This window comes from Mycteria americana, chromosome 10 (genome assembly GCF_035582795.1).
Source record: "Mycteria americana isolate JAX WOST 10 ecotype Jacksonville Zoo and Gardens chromosome 10, USCA_MyAme_1.0, whole genome shotgun sequence".
NCBI lineage: Eukaryota > Metazoa > Chordata > Aves > Ciconiiformes > Ciconiidae > Mycteria > Mycteria americana.
The window spans coordinates 9,595,264-9,608,328 of NC_134374.1; the positions used below are offsets into that span (position 1 = coordinate 9,595,264).

The 13,065-nt window shown below is 44.3% G+C and overlaps 1 protein-coding gene across 1 annotated transcript in view; it reads right to left on the reverse strand.

Moving 5' to 3' along the window:
- Positions 1-304: 304 nt before the first annotated feature.
- TRPC5 (transient receptor potential cation channel subfamily C member 5) overlaps positions 305-13,065 on the reverse strand; it is a 69,260-nt gene continuing 56,499 nt past the window's right edge. Inside the window, exons 7-10 of the mRNA XM_075513299.1 lie at positions 3,788-3,994; positions 3,566-3,607; positions 1,777-1,866; positions 305-1,039 (exon numbers count right to left, since the gene is read on the reverse strand). Coding sequence (XP_075369414.1) covers positions 305-1,039; positions 1,777-1,866; positions 3,566-3,607; positions 3,788-3,994 — 1,074 coding nt within the window. The remainder of the gene's footprint in view (positions 1,040-1,776; positions 1,867-3,565; positions 3,608-3,787; positions 3,995-13,065) is intronic.

Here is a 13,065-nt window from a genome sequence, read left to right on the forward strand (position 1 = left end):
ATCCTTTACTCGGCCACCAGCGTGTCTGAAGTCTGTGGTGTTTGAAGACTTAAGACTGCATCCGAAGGGATTCCTGTGGTTTATAGTGACCTTCTAAATGGTGAAACCTTTAGTTTAGTATTTGTGAGTGTAAAAAAAGTAAACTAAAAAAGGTGCAGATGGCTATAAAATAGGCTAACATAAGTAGTTATACACTTTTTTTTTCACCTGGGGACAGAAAGGAAATAGTAATGCTGAATCAGATGAGAGCAAACAATTACAAGTAATTGGCTAAGTTTTCCAGCGGGTGTTAAGATAGCTTTACTTATAGCCGAGTTGTAACGTGATCCTCCTGCCCATCTTTCCACTGGTTTATAAACAAGTCACAAGCCTCTCCCCATGAATCAAACACATCCTCTGATGAGTCTATAAGTTTGGAATTAGAGGAACAAATACTGGAAGCACAGTGAAGGGAGCTGGTACAAACCACAGGGCACTCCTTGCTCTGTCCTGTAAGTCTTGTGTTCCCACTGTAGTCCACCTCATTGAGGTTAATTTCACTTTTGGAACAATTCTCTTCTCTCTCTTTATCAATCTGAGAATATTTAATGTCTTTCCACATGTAGTGTGGCTGAATAATTCCATCTGAAATAGTGTACATGGGTTCTGAATTTGGTTCGGGTACGTGTCCATTCATCTTGGAGAAAAGCAGGCCCAGTCTCTTAAAGGACTCCTTCTTGGAGCTGGAAAGTCTCTGAACTCTATTTCCATTTCGGACAAAGGAGCGCTTACTGATCCCATTGCTTTTTGGTTTCTCTTCCACCATATTGATCCCAGACATAGTTTTAATTAGAGCAGATACATTGAAGTCCTTTTTTTTGTTGGCTACATTGAAAGATACGCTCTTGGCTTTGGACTTTTCTCCAGCACCATCCTCATTTGTTTCATCCTTTTGGGACACCTCTGTGCTGCTGGTAGAATAACTTCTCCTCTGGGGCTTCCTATTTCCTAAGAGGTCAAGAACTTCATAGCGAAAACTTGAGATGTCCTGTTTTAATTCCTAGGGCAAGAGGAGAGATGAGTTACACTCAGCAGCTCTATCTGTGACATGAAAGAACAATCGTGTTCCCATGGGAGAGCTGTTCAGAGTTATGCAAATGGCTGATACCAAATCACACTTACAAGAAAACCACATACGTCTTCATTATTCAGTGACACACACACAAAAAAAAAAGTATTGGTAATCCCAAGAATTGGAGACCTCACAAGATCTTTGTCTCCAAAGGCTGTGGGACCAGTCCTCTTGACCAACCCCTCTACCCGCCCCCCCCCCCCCCCCCCCCCAAAAAAAAGTCAAGACAGTTATAGAAGAGGGGAAACACTGCTGAAATGTAGAAATATGGCAGGAATCCTGTTTAGTTGATAGGCCCAACTTCAACTTTGTTGGTAAGTGTTCTTCATATCCATTAACCCAGACTCATTCTTTGGCTCTGTCTGGGTTAGGATTAGGAAAGTGATGTTGACTCAAATAAGATACTTAATTCCTACTGTTTTCCAACGCTTTTGTCTACGTAATGTATTTTATATTAAAATCTAGGAGGTGATCATATGAGAAGACACTCAAATAATAACATTCTCTGCTCAAAAACCCCTATGTGCACATCATATATATTCCCAGCTCCAGCAATAGTCCTATTCCCACAGCAGGTTACAAATCATCTTAACAAGTTAGGGCAAACTCTGCAAGTGGCTATTTGAGTTAATATAATGAATTATTATTAAGGAATAATAAATTACCTTGAAATTTTCCTCAGTTAAACCTTCGTTGGTTTTGGAAGTTCTTATCATTGCTGCGACGTATCTTTTCACAAGATTTCTTATCACTTCCTGGAATAGGAAACAATACAAGTGATTCAAGTGCTGGCTCAGACTAAACTCTGTTCTTACTGCGTTTCACTGAGTTCTTACCAACAGTGGCTGTACTGAGTCTGCTGTCTAAAAAGAAAATCACTTACCATTAGAAACAGAACACTTTCTTTTAAACAGAACAAACCTCTGGAAAGGGTTATATATGTTTCAGCTTGAATGCTCAGTTGTTAAGTACAGTAAGCAGGTATTTTGTACTTGTTTTGTATATGTAAAAGTCATTGAGAAAAAATTCTTAATGTTCTTAAATGTCCTCAAGCCATTTAATCTCAGCTGCTGAAAGTTTTTACGATTACCAGTCTCATGTGTACATGCTGTGTATCCTGACAGGCCAAGCTTGCCCTGTGAAGATTGTTTATCAAGTATTTGAAAGCCAAGGAGGGTATCTTGACAACAAATAACCTGAAGAACAGTCAGGACCCCATGGGGCAATGCACATTCACGTTAAACCACATCTGCCAGCTGCCGGGGCGTTCCCTAAGGGCGGGTTAGAAACTCCTTTCAAGGCTGCTGCAGTGTCTGTGGACAGTGCTGGAAGGACTGAATCACACCCTCAGTGACTTCTCTAAGGGCTCTCACTCTGTGTTACCTGGGCTGTTTGTTACAGTACAGGTTTTTGGTAGGACGAGATCCATTTTGCTCTGTGTTCGTGTACCTCCTTCCTGGCTTTACATAAGCAAACTGGTGCTTCAAGCTTGTGCATTTATCCGTGCCGGCCAACATACACACAGGTTGATCTCTATATACAGGAGAGACTACTCCCAACCTTCCCTTCAATCCCCCATTTCATAAATAGGGATAACAAGTCTGAGCAACACCAAGCATGAAGATGGTCTCTGCACCAAGGTTTTACTGGGAGATTTTTTAAAGAGATCCCACTGTTGGTACCCGTAAGCTGTGCTGTGAAGTTAGAAAGTACCAAATGTCTGTTGTCAATGGTGACTAATTATGTTAAACATCAACTTCAGATAAAACTACTCTTCAAAAATCAAGAGATGTCTTAAGTAAGACAAATTACTAATGGCTTTTGACAGTACAGCCTAACGTACCACCTAACAGTCTGGAGAATGTTTTTTCCTTCCAGCATGCTGGCATAATACATCACACTGAATTCAAGTACTGAAGCTGGTGTTTTTAATACAGTTTCATCCTTTTGTAGGTTGACTTTAACGAGTACTTGATGACAGGCAGGCTGAGAATAAACAAACCCAGCAAAATTCAACAAAGGAACCATTCCTCCTTCCTGAGCTGTCCAAAACAAAAGAAAATCCCAACCACTGTTGGAGTTAGGGATGCTTTACAAAAAAGAGCAGGAGAGGAACAATTCAAAAGCGTGTAGAAATGCTGCAGAAATAGTTTTAATCAGGATGGCGTGACAGCCTGGTCCCTCTGATGCAATGGGGATGTCACCTTTGACTTCAGCAGCCAGACTGATACTTGGCAAGTTTTCCGCTACTTCAGAGGAGGTGAAAGACTAGGAGTGATTGACTGAACTATCCCACCTCTAATGAGGAAATGTTTTAATCCATGATAAGCAAAATCCTCTTAGAGGACCTACACTTATCAAAATATATTCTGGAAGCAAGCAAGAATTGAGGTATTAGAAAATGAGCAGGAAGAAGAAAAAGCAAGTAAAAACTTTATGTGCTCAAGAGTTTACCTGGTAATGTTGATTCTGAATCAGGTTGTCAGCGTGCCGTTCCTGGAAAGAGAAAGGCACAAATATGTTACCTGTTAGGTCCTGTCTCTAGAGCTCCTGATGGCTCTTAGCAAGTTATGATCCAGCAGCCTTCTGCTGCACCAGCAGAGCAGTGGCCCTCGTGATCCTGAACATGCACAAGCACCCTCAAAAAATAAAGTATAAAACTATGCAGCTCCTTACAGTGAACGTTTTGAGGTTTTCATGCCTCTTCTGTTCATTGTCAGAGTCGTTGCCTGGGCACAGCTGATTGTGAATCCACTTGCAAAGGTACCAGACTGACTTGGGACTTGGGACGATGTTAAAAGGAGGGGGCAGAGTGGCACCTTCATCAAAGTAACTCATCCAGAGCTTCGTCCGTGCAAACTTCCACTCAATATCCGCGTGGTCCTATGAGAGAAGGAAAGAGACTATCAACAGCTTCACGCAGGCTTTCCTGGAGCAAATGCTGCGGCTGAGGAGGTGACATGTGAGCAATAAAGGATTTCTCCAGCTGCAGGCAAAGCAGTATTGCTTCTTCCATCTCCCTTGCTGGGGGTGTACTTAAAAAAAATCAGTGTGAAATGTAGCTAGAGTGTAAAAATACCAATCACTGAGAACTGAGATGATAGCAATATTCAGCAAAAAGAATTTCACATGCTAAAGCCCGGCTTCATCCTTTAGAGGCTGTGCTTATTAAGCAAGAAAACACATTTTTATTAACACAAACCATTGTTTCTCAAGTCCAAATCCAATGAATTCTCACATTCTTCCCTGGAAAAACACCTTTCATAGCATTTTTTTATTTGTCTGTTTTTTATAGCGTCCATTTATTCAGCTCTTATAAGGAAGTGACACATTTTATGCATGCCATATTTTAAATCTTGCCTCTGCATTATCCTTACACAAAACGGGAGACATTTTAGTGTTTAGTTGTTTGGAGGGTTTTTTTTCATTCATATTATCACCATGCTAGCTTGCTGTGCTCTAGTGTTTTTCATCCCAACAAAGTAAAGATGGAAAGTTAATATAATCATTTTACAGCTGCACAGATAGGCACGCAGTCCATACAGTCACCAGGAAAGGAATACCGAGTCTATGCAAGGCACTGACCTTACAGACTGCAAAATGGTGATCCCCAAATCAAGCTATTTGCCATCTAGTCCGTGGAGTCAACAGGCTCTTCTGCCCAGTAACAAATTGCATATTCCCTTCAACATCAGGGCAGACATCTACCTACAGCCTGGATTCAGAGATACTGCAGCTATTCAAAATGAATTTCATGCTGTTTCATGCTAGTTTTAAAGTTAAAAAATGCTGGTTTGAATGTTCTGCAGAAATTCTGATATTAGACAGAAAAGGAAGGAAATAGTTTGAAGCCTTCAAGCCAAGCAGTGCTGAACACAGCTTACAATAGTACACTGAATTTAAATGGTAAATTTGTGTATTGTTATCATTGCAGAGTATAGTGCTAAGCTGATGGTTATGACATTTTAGCTGTTCAGCATTTATGTTAGCAGTATCTGACATGAGATTAAACCAAAGCCGTGGTGATCTAGGCTAAGTAACAGCACAAGGTAGGAGAAAAGGACAGTGCAGGATTTTAAGTTTCTGAGGAGGTTTCAACCAGGTGGGAACAAGCAGCCCTCTTGAGCGAGGGATACTGGGCTGCAGGGCAGCAGCTCTCAGAAACAAGCAGTGAAGTGTAGGACAGGGAGTTTAATAAAATATGGCTGAACATGCCCAAAAAATTACTACACTGGCTTTCTGGCTATGCTCCGGTGCTCTGACATGGGTAAAATATGCTCACATTCTGACAGTGAGGTGCAGCTGAACTCTATTTTAGTTGTGTATTCAAATTATGTGCAGCTCTCAATTTAAAACGACTGCCTCAGTGGCCCAGGAGCACATTAGTCTCTGCAGATGGTCTGAATCAGCCCAGAACACTACTATCCCCTGCCAACTTACTGAAAGGGCTGTTTTCAAGCTGTAGGTAGACTCAGAGAAGCAGCCTGCCATGCCCCTTTTTGCCTCATACATTATCAGACCCCATGAGCAGGGAAACTGCAGCATCACCATGAAGTACTAGAAGCTGATGCTGGTGGAAATTAAGTTCTGGGTAGTAAAAAAATGCAGTTTGCAGCAGCAGAAATAATTGCCACCAAAAAAAAAAAAAAAAAGGTCCTGCTCATTTTTTCTCTATTTGTCTCTACCTGCAGGCTGCAGCAAGCTCAGCAGAGCTAGAGGAGAGCAGGACAAGCTGGTGCCACGCAGCTGCTGTTCCTCCTTCCCAGACTCTGGGTTAGTGCTCTGAGCTCCACAACCAGCCCGCAGGACGACTCCTGCCTAAGAACTGCTCGGAGATAAAGGCAGAGCTGTCCCAGCCTCTTCCAGAAGCAGGGCTGGCTGCTCCCTGCTCAGTCCTAAAGGTGCACTCATGCCCATCTTTCTACCTGGTCTGGGCAACTTCAGTTGAAGCAGCCTTCAGAAGAAGGACAATGAACGACTGGCATCGCACGCCAGGTGAGCCAAGGGGCCGCTGGGGAGGGCGTGCTGCCCACAGGGAAGGCAGGAGATCAAATCTCTCTCGGCAGAGAAGGGGCCTGAGCTGCAGCTCCCCATGCTCCACCTGGATATGGTCACTACTAGGAAAATCCCAATGGCAGCTGCATCTCAAGGGCTGCAAACAAGAGGTGCATTGCTGGTTCAAGCTTCGAAAGCATTTTGTAGGGAAATAGCTGCATGAGACCAGCATTGAGACCAGTTATTCAGCCCTGCTGTGAGTAAGCCTTTCTCAGGGTGTGCAGGAACTACAATCACCTGGCAACACTGGTAGCACTGGGGCAGCTGGAGAGTTTAGGGTAGGGTAGTAGCTGAAGCAGAGTGCAAACACTGTTATTTTGGAGAGAGAGACGTATATTTTAAGTTCTTTGTCAATACAGAAGTAGGTGTAAATGTCCTATTGAAGAGTCAGAAGGGAGAAGGTAGTTTGGAGAAAGTTATAAATCCACCCTTGCCTTCTACAAAGGTCCATCAAAGGTCTAGTGTCGGTGGTGGTGTGGGATCAGGTGTGGTGACTTGGCAGCAATTTCCTTCAGCACATTATAAAAAGGGCATGTCCTGGGCAGAGGTGATTTAGCAGTGGATGTTGGATACTGTCTGTAGAGGAGGAGAAGGCAAATCTATAGCTTGGGGATTGCAAATTAGTTTCTGGGAAAGGAAGGAAGAAAAGGGCTAAAAAAGTTTTTCTGCACAGAGTGCTTTTTCTTTTTGTTCTTTCATTTTAAAATAGCTTAATGGGACTACATGGGCTTGACTAGGGGCTGAATGCAGGTGCAGGGCAGCGCTGTGAAACTTAGAGGAAGTTTCTCATTGGGGAAGTTCTGTGGTTGGTCTGAACAAATCCCTGTTGATCTAAATGTGTCTGTGGGTGAGGCTGGTGGATGCGGGCTTCAGCCCCCCTCTATATTTCCTCCTGTGCAGTCTTAGTCAACAAGTGCAATATAACCTCTCTTAAAAGACAGACCCTCTGTACAAAGCTCGAAGTATCTTTTCTTTCTCTCTCTTTGCTGTTGCTGTGAATTCCCCAGGGTTTACAAACTCAGCCTGTCTCAATTATTCACCTTGATGTTTTCAGAACCTAAGCAAATCAGATGAGAGCTCCTGGCAGCAGTTTTGTGTTGGAAATACATAGCAAAGAGACATTTCAGTTTTACTGAGAATATCTTTGCGTGCCAGGAAACCACCATTTTCTTGGTGAGAGCTCTCTTTAGTGCTGTAAGCAGTGAAAGCTGCACACAAAACTACAGCTTTCCTAACTCTCCTCCCTGTGTTGATGCCGTGGTTTAATCCCAGCCAGCAACTAATCCCCCCCAGCCGCTCGCTTACTCTCCCCTGGTGGGATGGGGGAGAGAATCAGAAGAGTAGAAGTGAGAAAACTCGTGGGTTGAGATAAAGACAGTTTAACAGGTAAAGCAAGAGCCGTGCACGCAAGCAAAGCAAAACAAGGAATCCATTCACTCCTTCCCATGGGCAGGCAGGTGTTCAGCCATCTCCAGGAAAGCAGGGCTCCATCATGTGTAATGGTTACTTGGGAAGACAAATGCCATCATTGCAAATGTCCCCCTTCCTTATTCTTCCCCAGCTTTCTATGCTGAGCATGACGCCATACGGTGTGGAATGTCCCTTTGGTCAGTTGCGGTCAGCTGTGCCAGCCGTGTCCCCTCCGAACTCCTTGTGCCCCCCCAGCCTCCTCGCTGGTGGGGTGGGGTGAGAGGCAGAAAAGGCCTTGACTCAGTGTAAGCACTGCTCAGCAGTAACGAAAACATCCCTGTGTTATCAACACTGTTTCCAGCACAAATCCAAACCATGGCCCCATACCAGCTACTACAAAGAAAATTAACTCTATCCCAGCCAAAACCAGCACAGTTGAGTATCAAGAGTACCATGCTTCAGCAATCATTCGATACTCAGTTCAAACCTGAAGCACTCGTGAGTTACAGCCAGTACATCAATCATTGTGTTGGCTGCGAATGTGGCCCAGCGGACCACCAGATCTGCTCCAGGTTTTTGGTGCATCTCCGCAGTGACTGCAGGCCACTGGGCAAGGTTTACATTTTTGAGAGCTGCCTGAGTCTGAGCCTGCTTTGCATCAAAGCTGTTGCAAAGATTGCATGTAGGTGAACACTCAAAGCGAGCTCCTAAATACCAATACAGTGAGAGTCCAACCCGAGGGCCCTTCCCTTGCTCAGCCTGGGCCTGGCCACCACACACCCTGCAAAGCTATGCAGCGATGGACACGCCTGGACCTCCTGCTGGAAGGTTCAGTGCCACCTGCAGTGGTGCTGCACTAGCTGCTGATTTTCAGAGATGGGTCGCAGGAGATGGCGTGTTTGAGCCTGCTCCCAGGGACAGCCAGCACGGACGTAACCCTGGGAGGCTTCAGTAGAAGTGGGTTTCCTAAGAGAGAGGACAGGAGGAAGCGCAGGTGCTCTGCCCCTGCACAGGGAGCGCTGGCAGAGGCCACGCACCAAGGGGAGCTCAGCAGTGCAAGACGTGCCCTGCAGTGCTCGGCTGTGGCAAGGAGCTTTGAGCAGACCCACTGTGCAGCGAGGACAGACCTGTGCTGTGTCATACAATGTTCTTAGATGACAACTTTTTGGTAACATTTATAATAAGCTAAAGAAACATATCCACTAGCTTTGCAAGTGTGACCTTGTTGCTTTAGGAATTTAAATACAAGTTTGGATTTCACTGTCCTCTGAGCTCCTGTTGCTTTTGCCCTTGTTCTGGTCACCATTTTCTTTCAAGCACTGCTCATCATTTCAGCTATAAAACACTCTACTTCTAAGAGGGCCGAGCTCAAGCTCAAAGAACACATGAACTCAAAGAAACCAGCACTCGGCTTCTCTGTGAGAAAAAAAACTGTATCACTTACTATCACAATGCGAATGTGTCATACTGGCCACATAATCCTCTTGCAAATCTCTGCTATTTGAAGTGAGAATTAATCTCCCATAAAGATTTCCCCGTGGGATCGCTGCAGCCATCTCACTGTAGCAGTTGTGAGGATTTTCTAATTCAAAGCGATGTATTCACAGATGTGTCAGATCTTAAATAATTACCTGCTACACTAATTATCCAGGATAATTCAAGCATTAATCTCCATCTTTATCTCTGTGTAGAAAATATGTTGTTTACATTTTGTGAAATGTTTTTTATAAAGATTTCTATCACCATCTCCTTGCTGGGCCATATGGTTTAGATCATACTTTGCCAAATAACAGCCAGCTTCTCAGCTGGTAGTGACCCAGCCAGCAGAGCCCCAGCAATGGAAGACTGTTTCAGTTCTCTGTATGAGACGGCTACCACTGCCGCAGCCTCTAGGTTCCTCAACCTCTTTATGTGTTTAGTATTTCAGCTCCCTTGTGGCTGGAAACCTGATGGAGGAAAATGCTATTACTTGTAACTTTGCACATAGGAGCTGAGGTACAGGGCTGTCCCGTGGGAAGCCTGCGGCAAATCAGGAGCCCAATCTCGTGACTCTTGAATTAGCATCCCTAAAAGCACTGGGGTAGTCCTGACTTTACATTAGCTCGGGGCTGATAGGCTGAAATGGATTATGGCAGCTCCCTGCACTCTGCTGTTGCTGTTGTAGGATGGTGTAGAGCCCGGCACAAACACTCAGTTTAAACATAATGCTGAGATGACGGTAACGCTCAGCAGCCAGGCACTCCAAGATCTTCAAACTTTTCCACTGTAAAACAATCACAAGACCATGAGTTACTTAAGCTCCTCCATGCTACACAGAGGTGCACAAGGGCTTCTGCCCCTTCCTCTAACAAGAGGGAAGAAGTGTGGGCCTGGGATGCAAATCTTCCCCACGCCCCTTCGGAAAGAATAACGTATAAAGATACCTAGCGTCTTTCTAGCTGGCCCGAAAAGGGCTGTGTGTGCCTTTCTTGTGTTTTGTTATACAACACTCAGTCGGCTAAGCTGGAAATCAGGCTGCTGCCTGTCAGATGCAGATATAGACGGCTGTGACAAGGCCCTCAGGACCAGGCTGTCTGGCCGTGGCCAAGTGCCTCGCAAGGAGGCAGGAGAAGCTTTCCTGTTGTGCGGGGAATGCTGGCAGAAGTCAGTGTGATTTCTGCATCAGGAGTAGCAGGACTGCTCTCTGCTGCTGTCCCAGGAGGTGGGACAGCAGCAGCCCCACAAGATCAGGAAGTGCCCAAGCCATAGTACTTTCCCCTAGGAAGGAAGGAGGAGATGCAGCGTTTATGTTTAGAAGGTGCTCGCTGCTGACGTCTCTTTTTTGCAGCCTATTGAGTGAGGGAGGCTCAGTGCCCGAGAGGCACAGGAACTTCAAAGGTGCTTTTTTGCTGTGCAATTAGCTGCGTTGGGAAGTGTAGGAGAAGTCATTAAACTCTATTTAGTGTATTTCTATCTCACGTGCCTCTTTATTGCTCTTTGCTAAACCCAGAGCAGGAAACAGCACAGAAAATATATCAGCAGTGGCTTTCAAGCAGGCTAGCACTAGAAATACACCCTTGTGTGTCCTGAACAGAAAGCATTGCAGAAAGAGGTTTCAGGAGAAAGTTAATCTTTACAGAACCCGACACAGACAACTCTTGTGCAGTTTCAAAGCTGTTAATTTTGTAATATGTGTTGGGCAAACTGGTAATAACATCAGCAGAGCTTGGGGGTTTAATGACAAGCTCAGAGAAGCTAGCAGCAAAAATCCAAGCAGGCTATTTGAGGTAAATGATGCTTAATATTTTTCAAAGAAAAATATGTCATAGAAAGAAAAAAAAAGGCTATGAGAAAAATCAGGGACCTGCAAAGGCAATTAATGCATAGGTAATTCAGCTGCAGCTGACAACAAATGACTTTGCTTTCAAAGCTGGGGATGACATACTGAAGGATAAGAACTTAATAGGATCGATCTCAAAAATAATACAAGAAAAATTAGTAAAGGAGGACAATCTAGCATTAGAAAAAGCAATTAGAACAGTCAGGGAATGAGACAGCCAGAGAAGAGATGAAAGTACTGTCTAGCACAAAATCACACGCTGCACTGGGTAAAGCAGACAGAGTCCTGACCAGCAACCAGATGCTCACACCAGGAGAGCTGCCATGGCCCCATGCCATCCACACACGGCTTTGAAGAGGAACGTGTGGCAACGCCCTGGGGAGAACAAGCCCACGGCAGACGCAAACCAGCACACACAAGGCGAAGGAGCGCCCAGATGTGAGGGAAAACATGCTGGGAGAGCCGCAAAGCAAACGCCATGCAGGAGCATGCAATGCAGGCAAATGGGCAAGGGCAGGGCCTGCAGCATGGGGAGGGAGAGCTGCTCCCTGGGGATGCAGGGTGTTTTCTGGCTGCAGCACAGAAAAGGAAAAGGACGTTCGTGAAGCATAGACAGGTCCTGAAGAAATACTCATAAATAAATACCAGCACTGGGATACAAGAAAAGTGAATTCTTGGGCCAGGATACAGGTAAAGACTTGATTTCAGAAAAGAGCTATCCTTATCTGGTAAAAGGCAGAAGGCAGCAAGGCCCTTACATGAGGAAATCAAACAGAGCACGTGGGAGAAAAAACACAAAATCTAAATTTTTACATAGCAGACATTTCAGATAAGCCATCAATGGGATTGCGAGCCTTAAAAACTGGATGAAGACCCCAGTCATGGCAGAGCCCAAAGAAGAACAGACTGTAACAAAGGAAGTTAGGAATAGCTTCCTTAATTTACAGTGTCCGAGGTCCATCACTTCAAACAGAACAAGGGAATGGCCAGTTCAGTGTCAACAAGACATACAGCACGGTGACTGTGTTTTATAGTAAGATGGATAAAGGACTCCATGTTTGGAGCATAGCCAAAGAGGCTCAGAAATTATGGCAACAGGGTAGGTCACTGGTTGCAATGGAAAAGAAAACCACTAATGGTTTCTGAATACACAACGTCGAGCGAAGAGCAGGGGCATTCACTCCTGAGTGGCACCACAGCAGACCTATTAGATGAGCTGTTGCACTGGCCATCGCTTCCCCAGAGCGGACCTCCAGACTGCGAGCTGGCTGATTTTCCCAGCTCTGGGGAATCAGTTTGTTTGTACTTGGAAAATGCATGCTTTAGCATCTCTGCTATTTATATCTTCCATGTGCAGAATATATTAATAATTAAAATTTTTATTATAGCTTGCAATGCGCTACATTCCACGATGTATTTAGGTTATATATATCAATTACCTTTCATCTCCCACCAGCATATTGGATGGAAACAACGATAGCTAATGAGAAGGCCAGGGAATATTATATTTGAGAAAACACAGAGAACTATGGCTTGTGCTAGTTTTAGTGCAGTTAAATTATTTGAACTGGCACCTTTTTTTTTCTTCAGTCATACTCCAACAAAGTTCAGTTTTTATTTTAATAGTCAAATAAATCAGAGCAGTAGGAAGGTCATGCAGACAAATAGTTCTCTAAAAAAGCCTCAGCAGGAAGAACAATGAGAAGGGTTTAGGCTAAGGCTTTGTTCTTCCTGCCATCCATTCTCTCTCCTTTATCACTGTCTGATAAGAGCCTCTTTTCATGCTGAAAGTCAGAGAGATAAGGTGCATCTGTGCTGATAATGTTAACTACCTCCAGCCAGGTCAGAATCAAGTAATTCACACGTGCCCGTAGAGAAATGGTGGGCTGAGAAGGTATGTCTAACCCAAAGTGCCTGAGTGTTGATGAATCTGTTAGTACCATGGCAAAAAAAACCCCAAACTTTGCCTCATTTCTACTTGCACTATTTCCAGAATATTATCTTTGATTTTTTTCTGCATAGCTGGTCAGACTGGGATTTGAGTCTTCCAAGGAAGAAGAAATGTCTTGAAGTTTATTGCTAGACTGTTGGGAGTCAGATACAACGGAGAATCAGGTACTTCTCTGTACCCCTCTTTATTTATTTGTTTTTTTTTTTTTCCAAGAGGAAT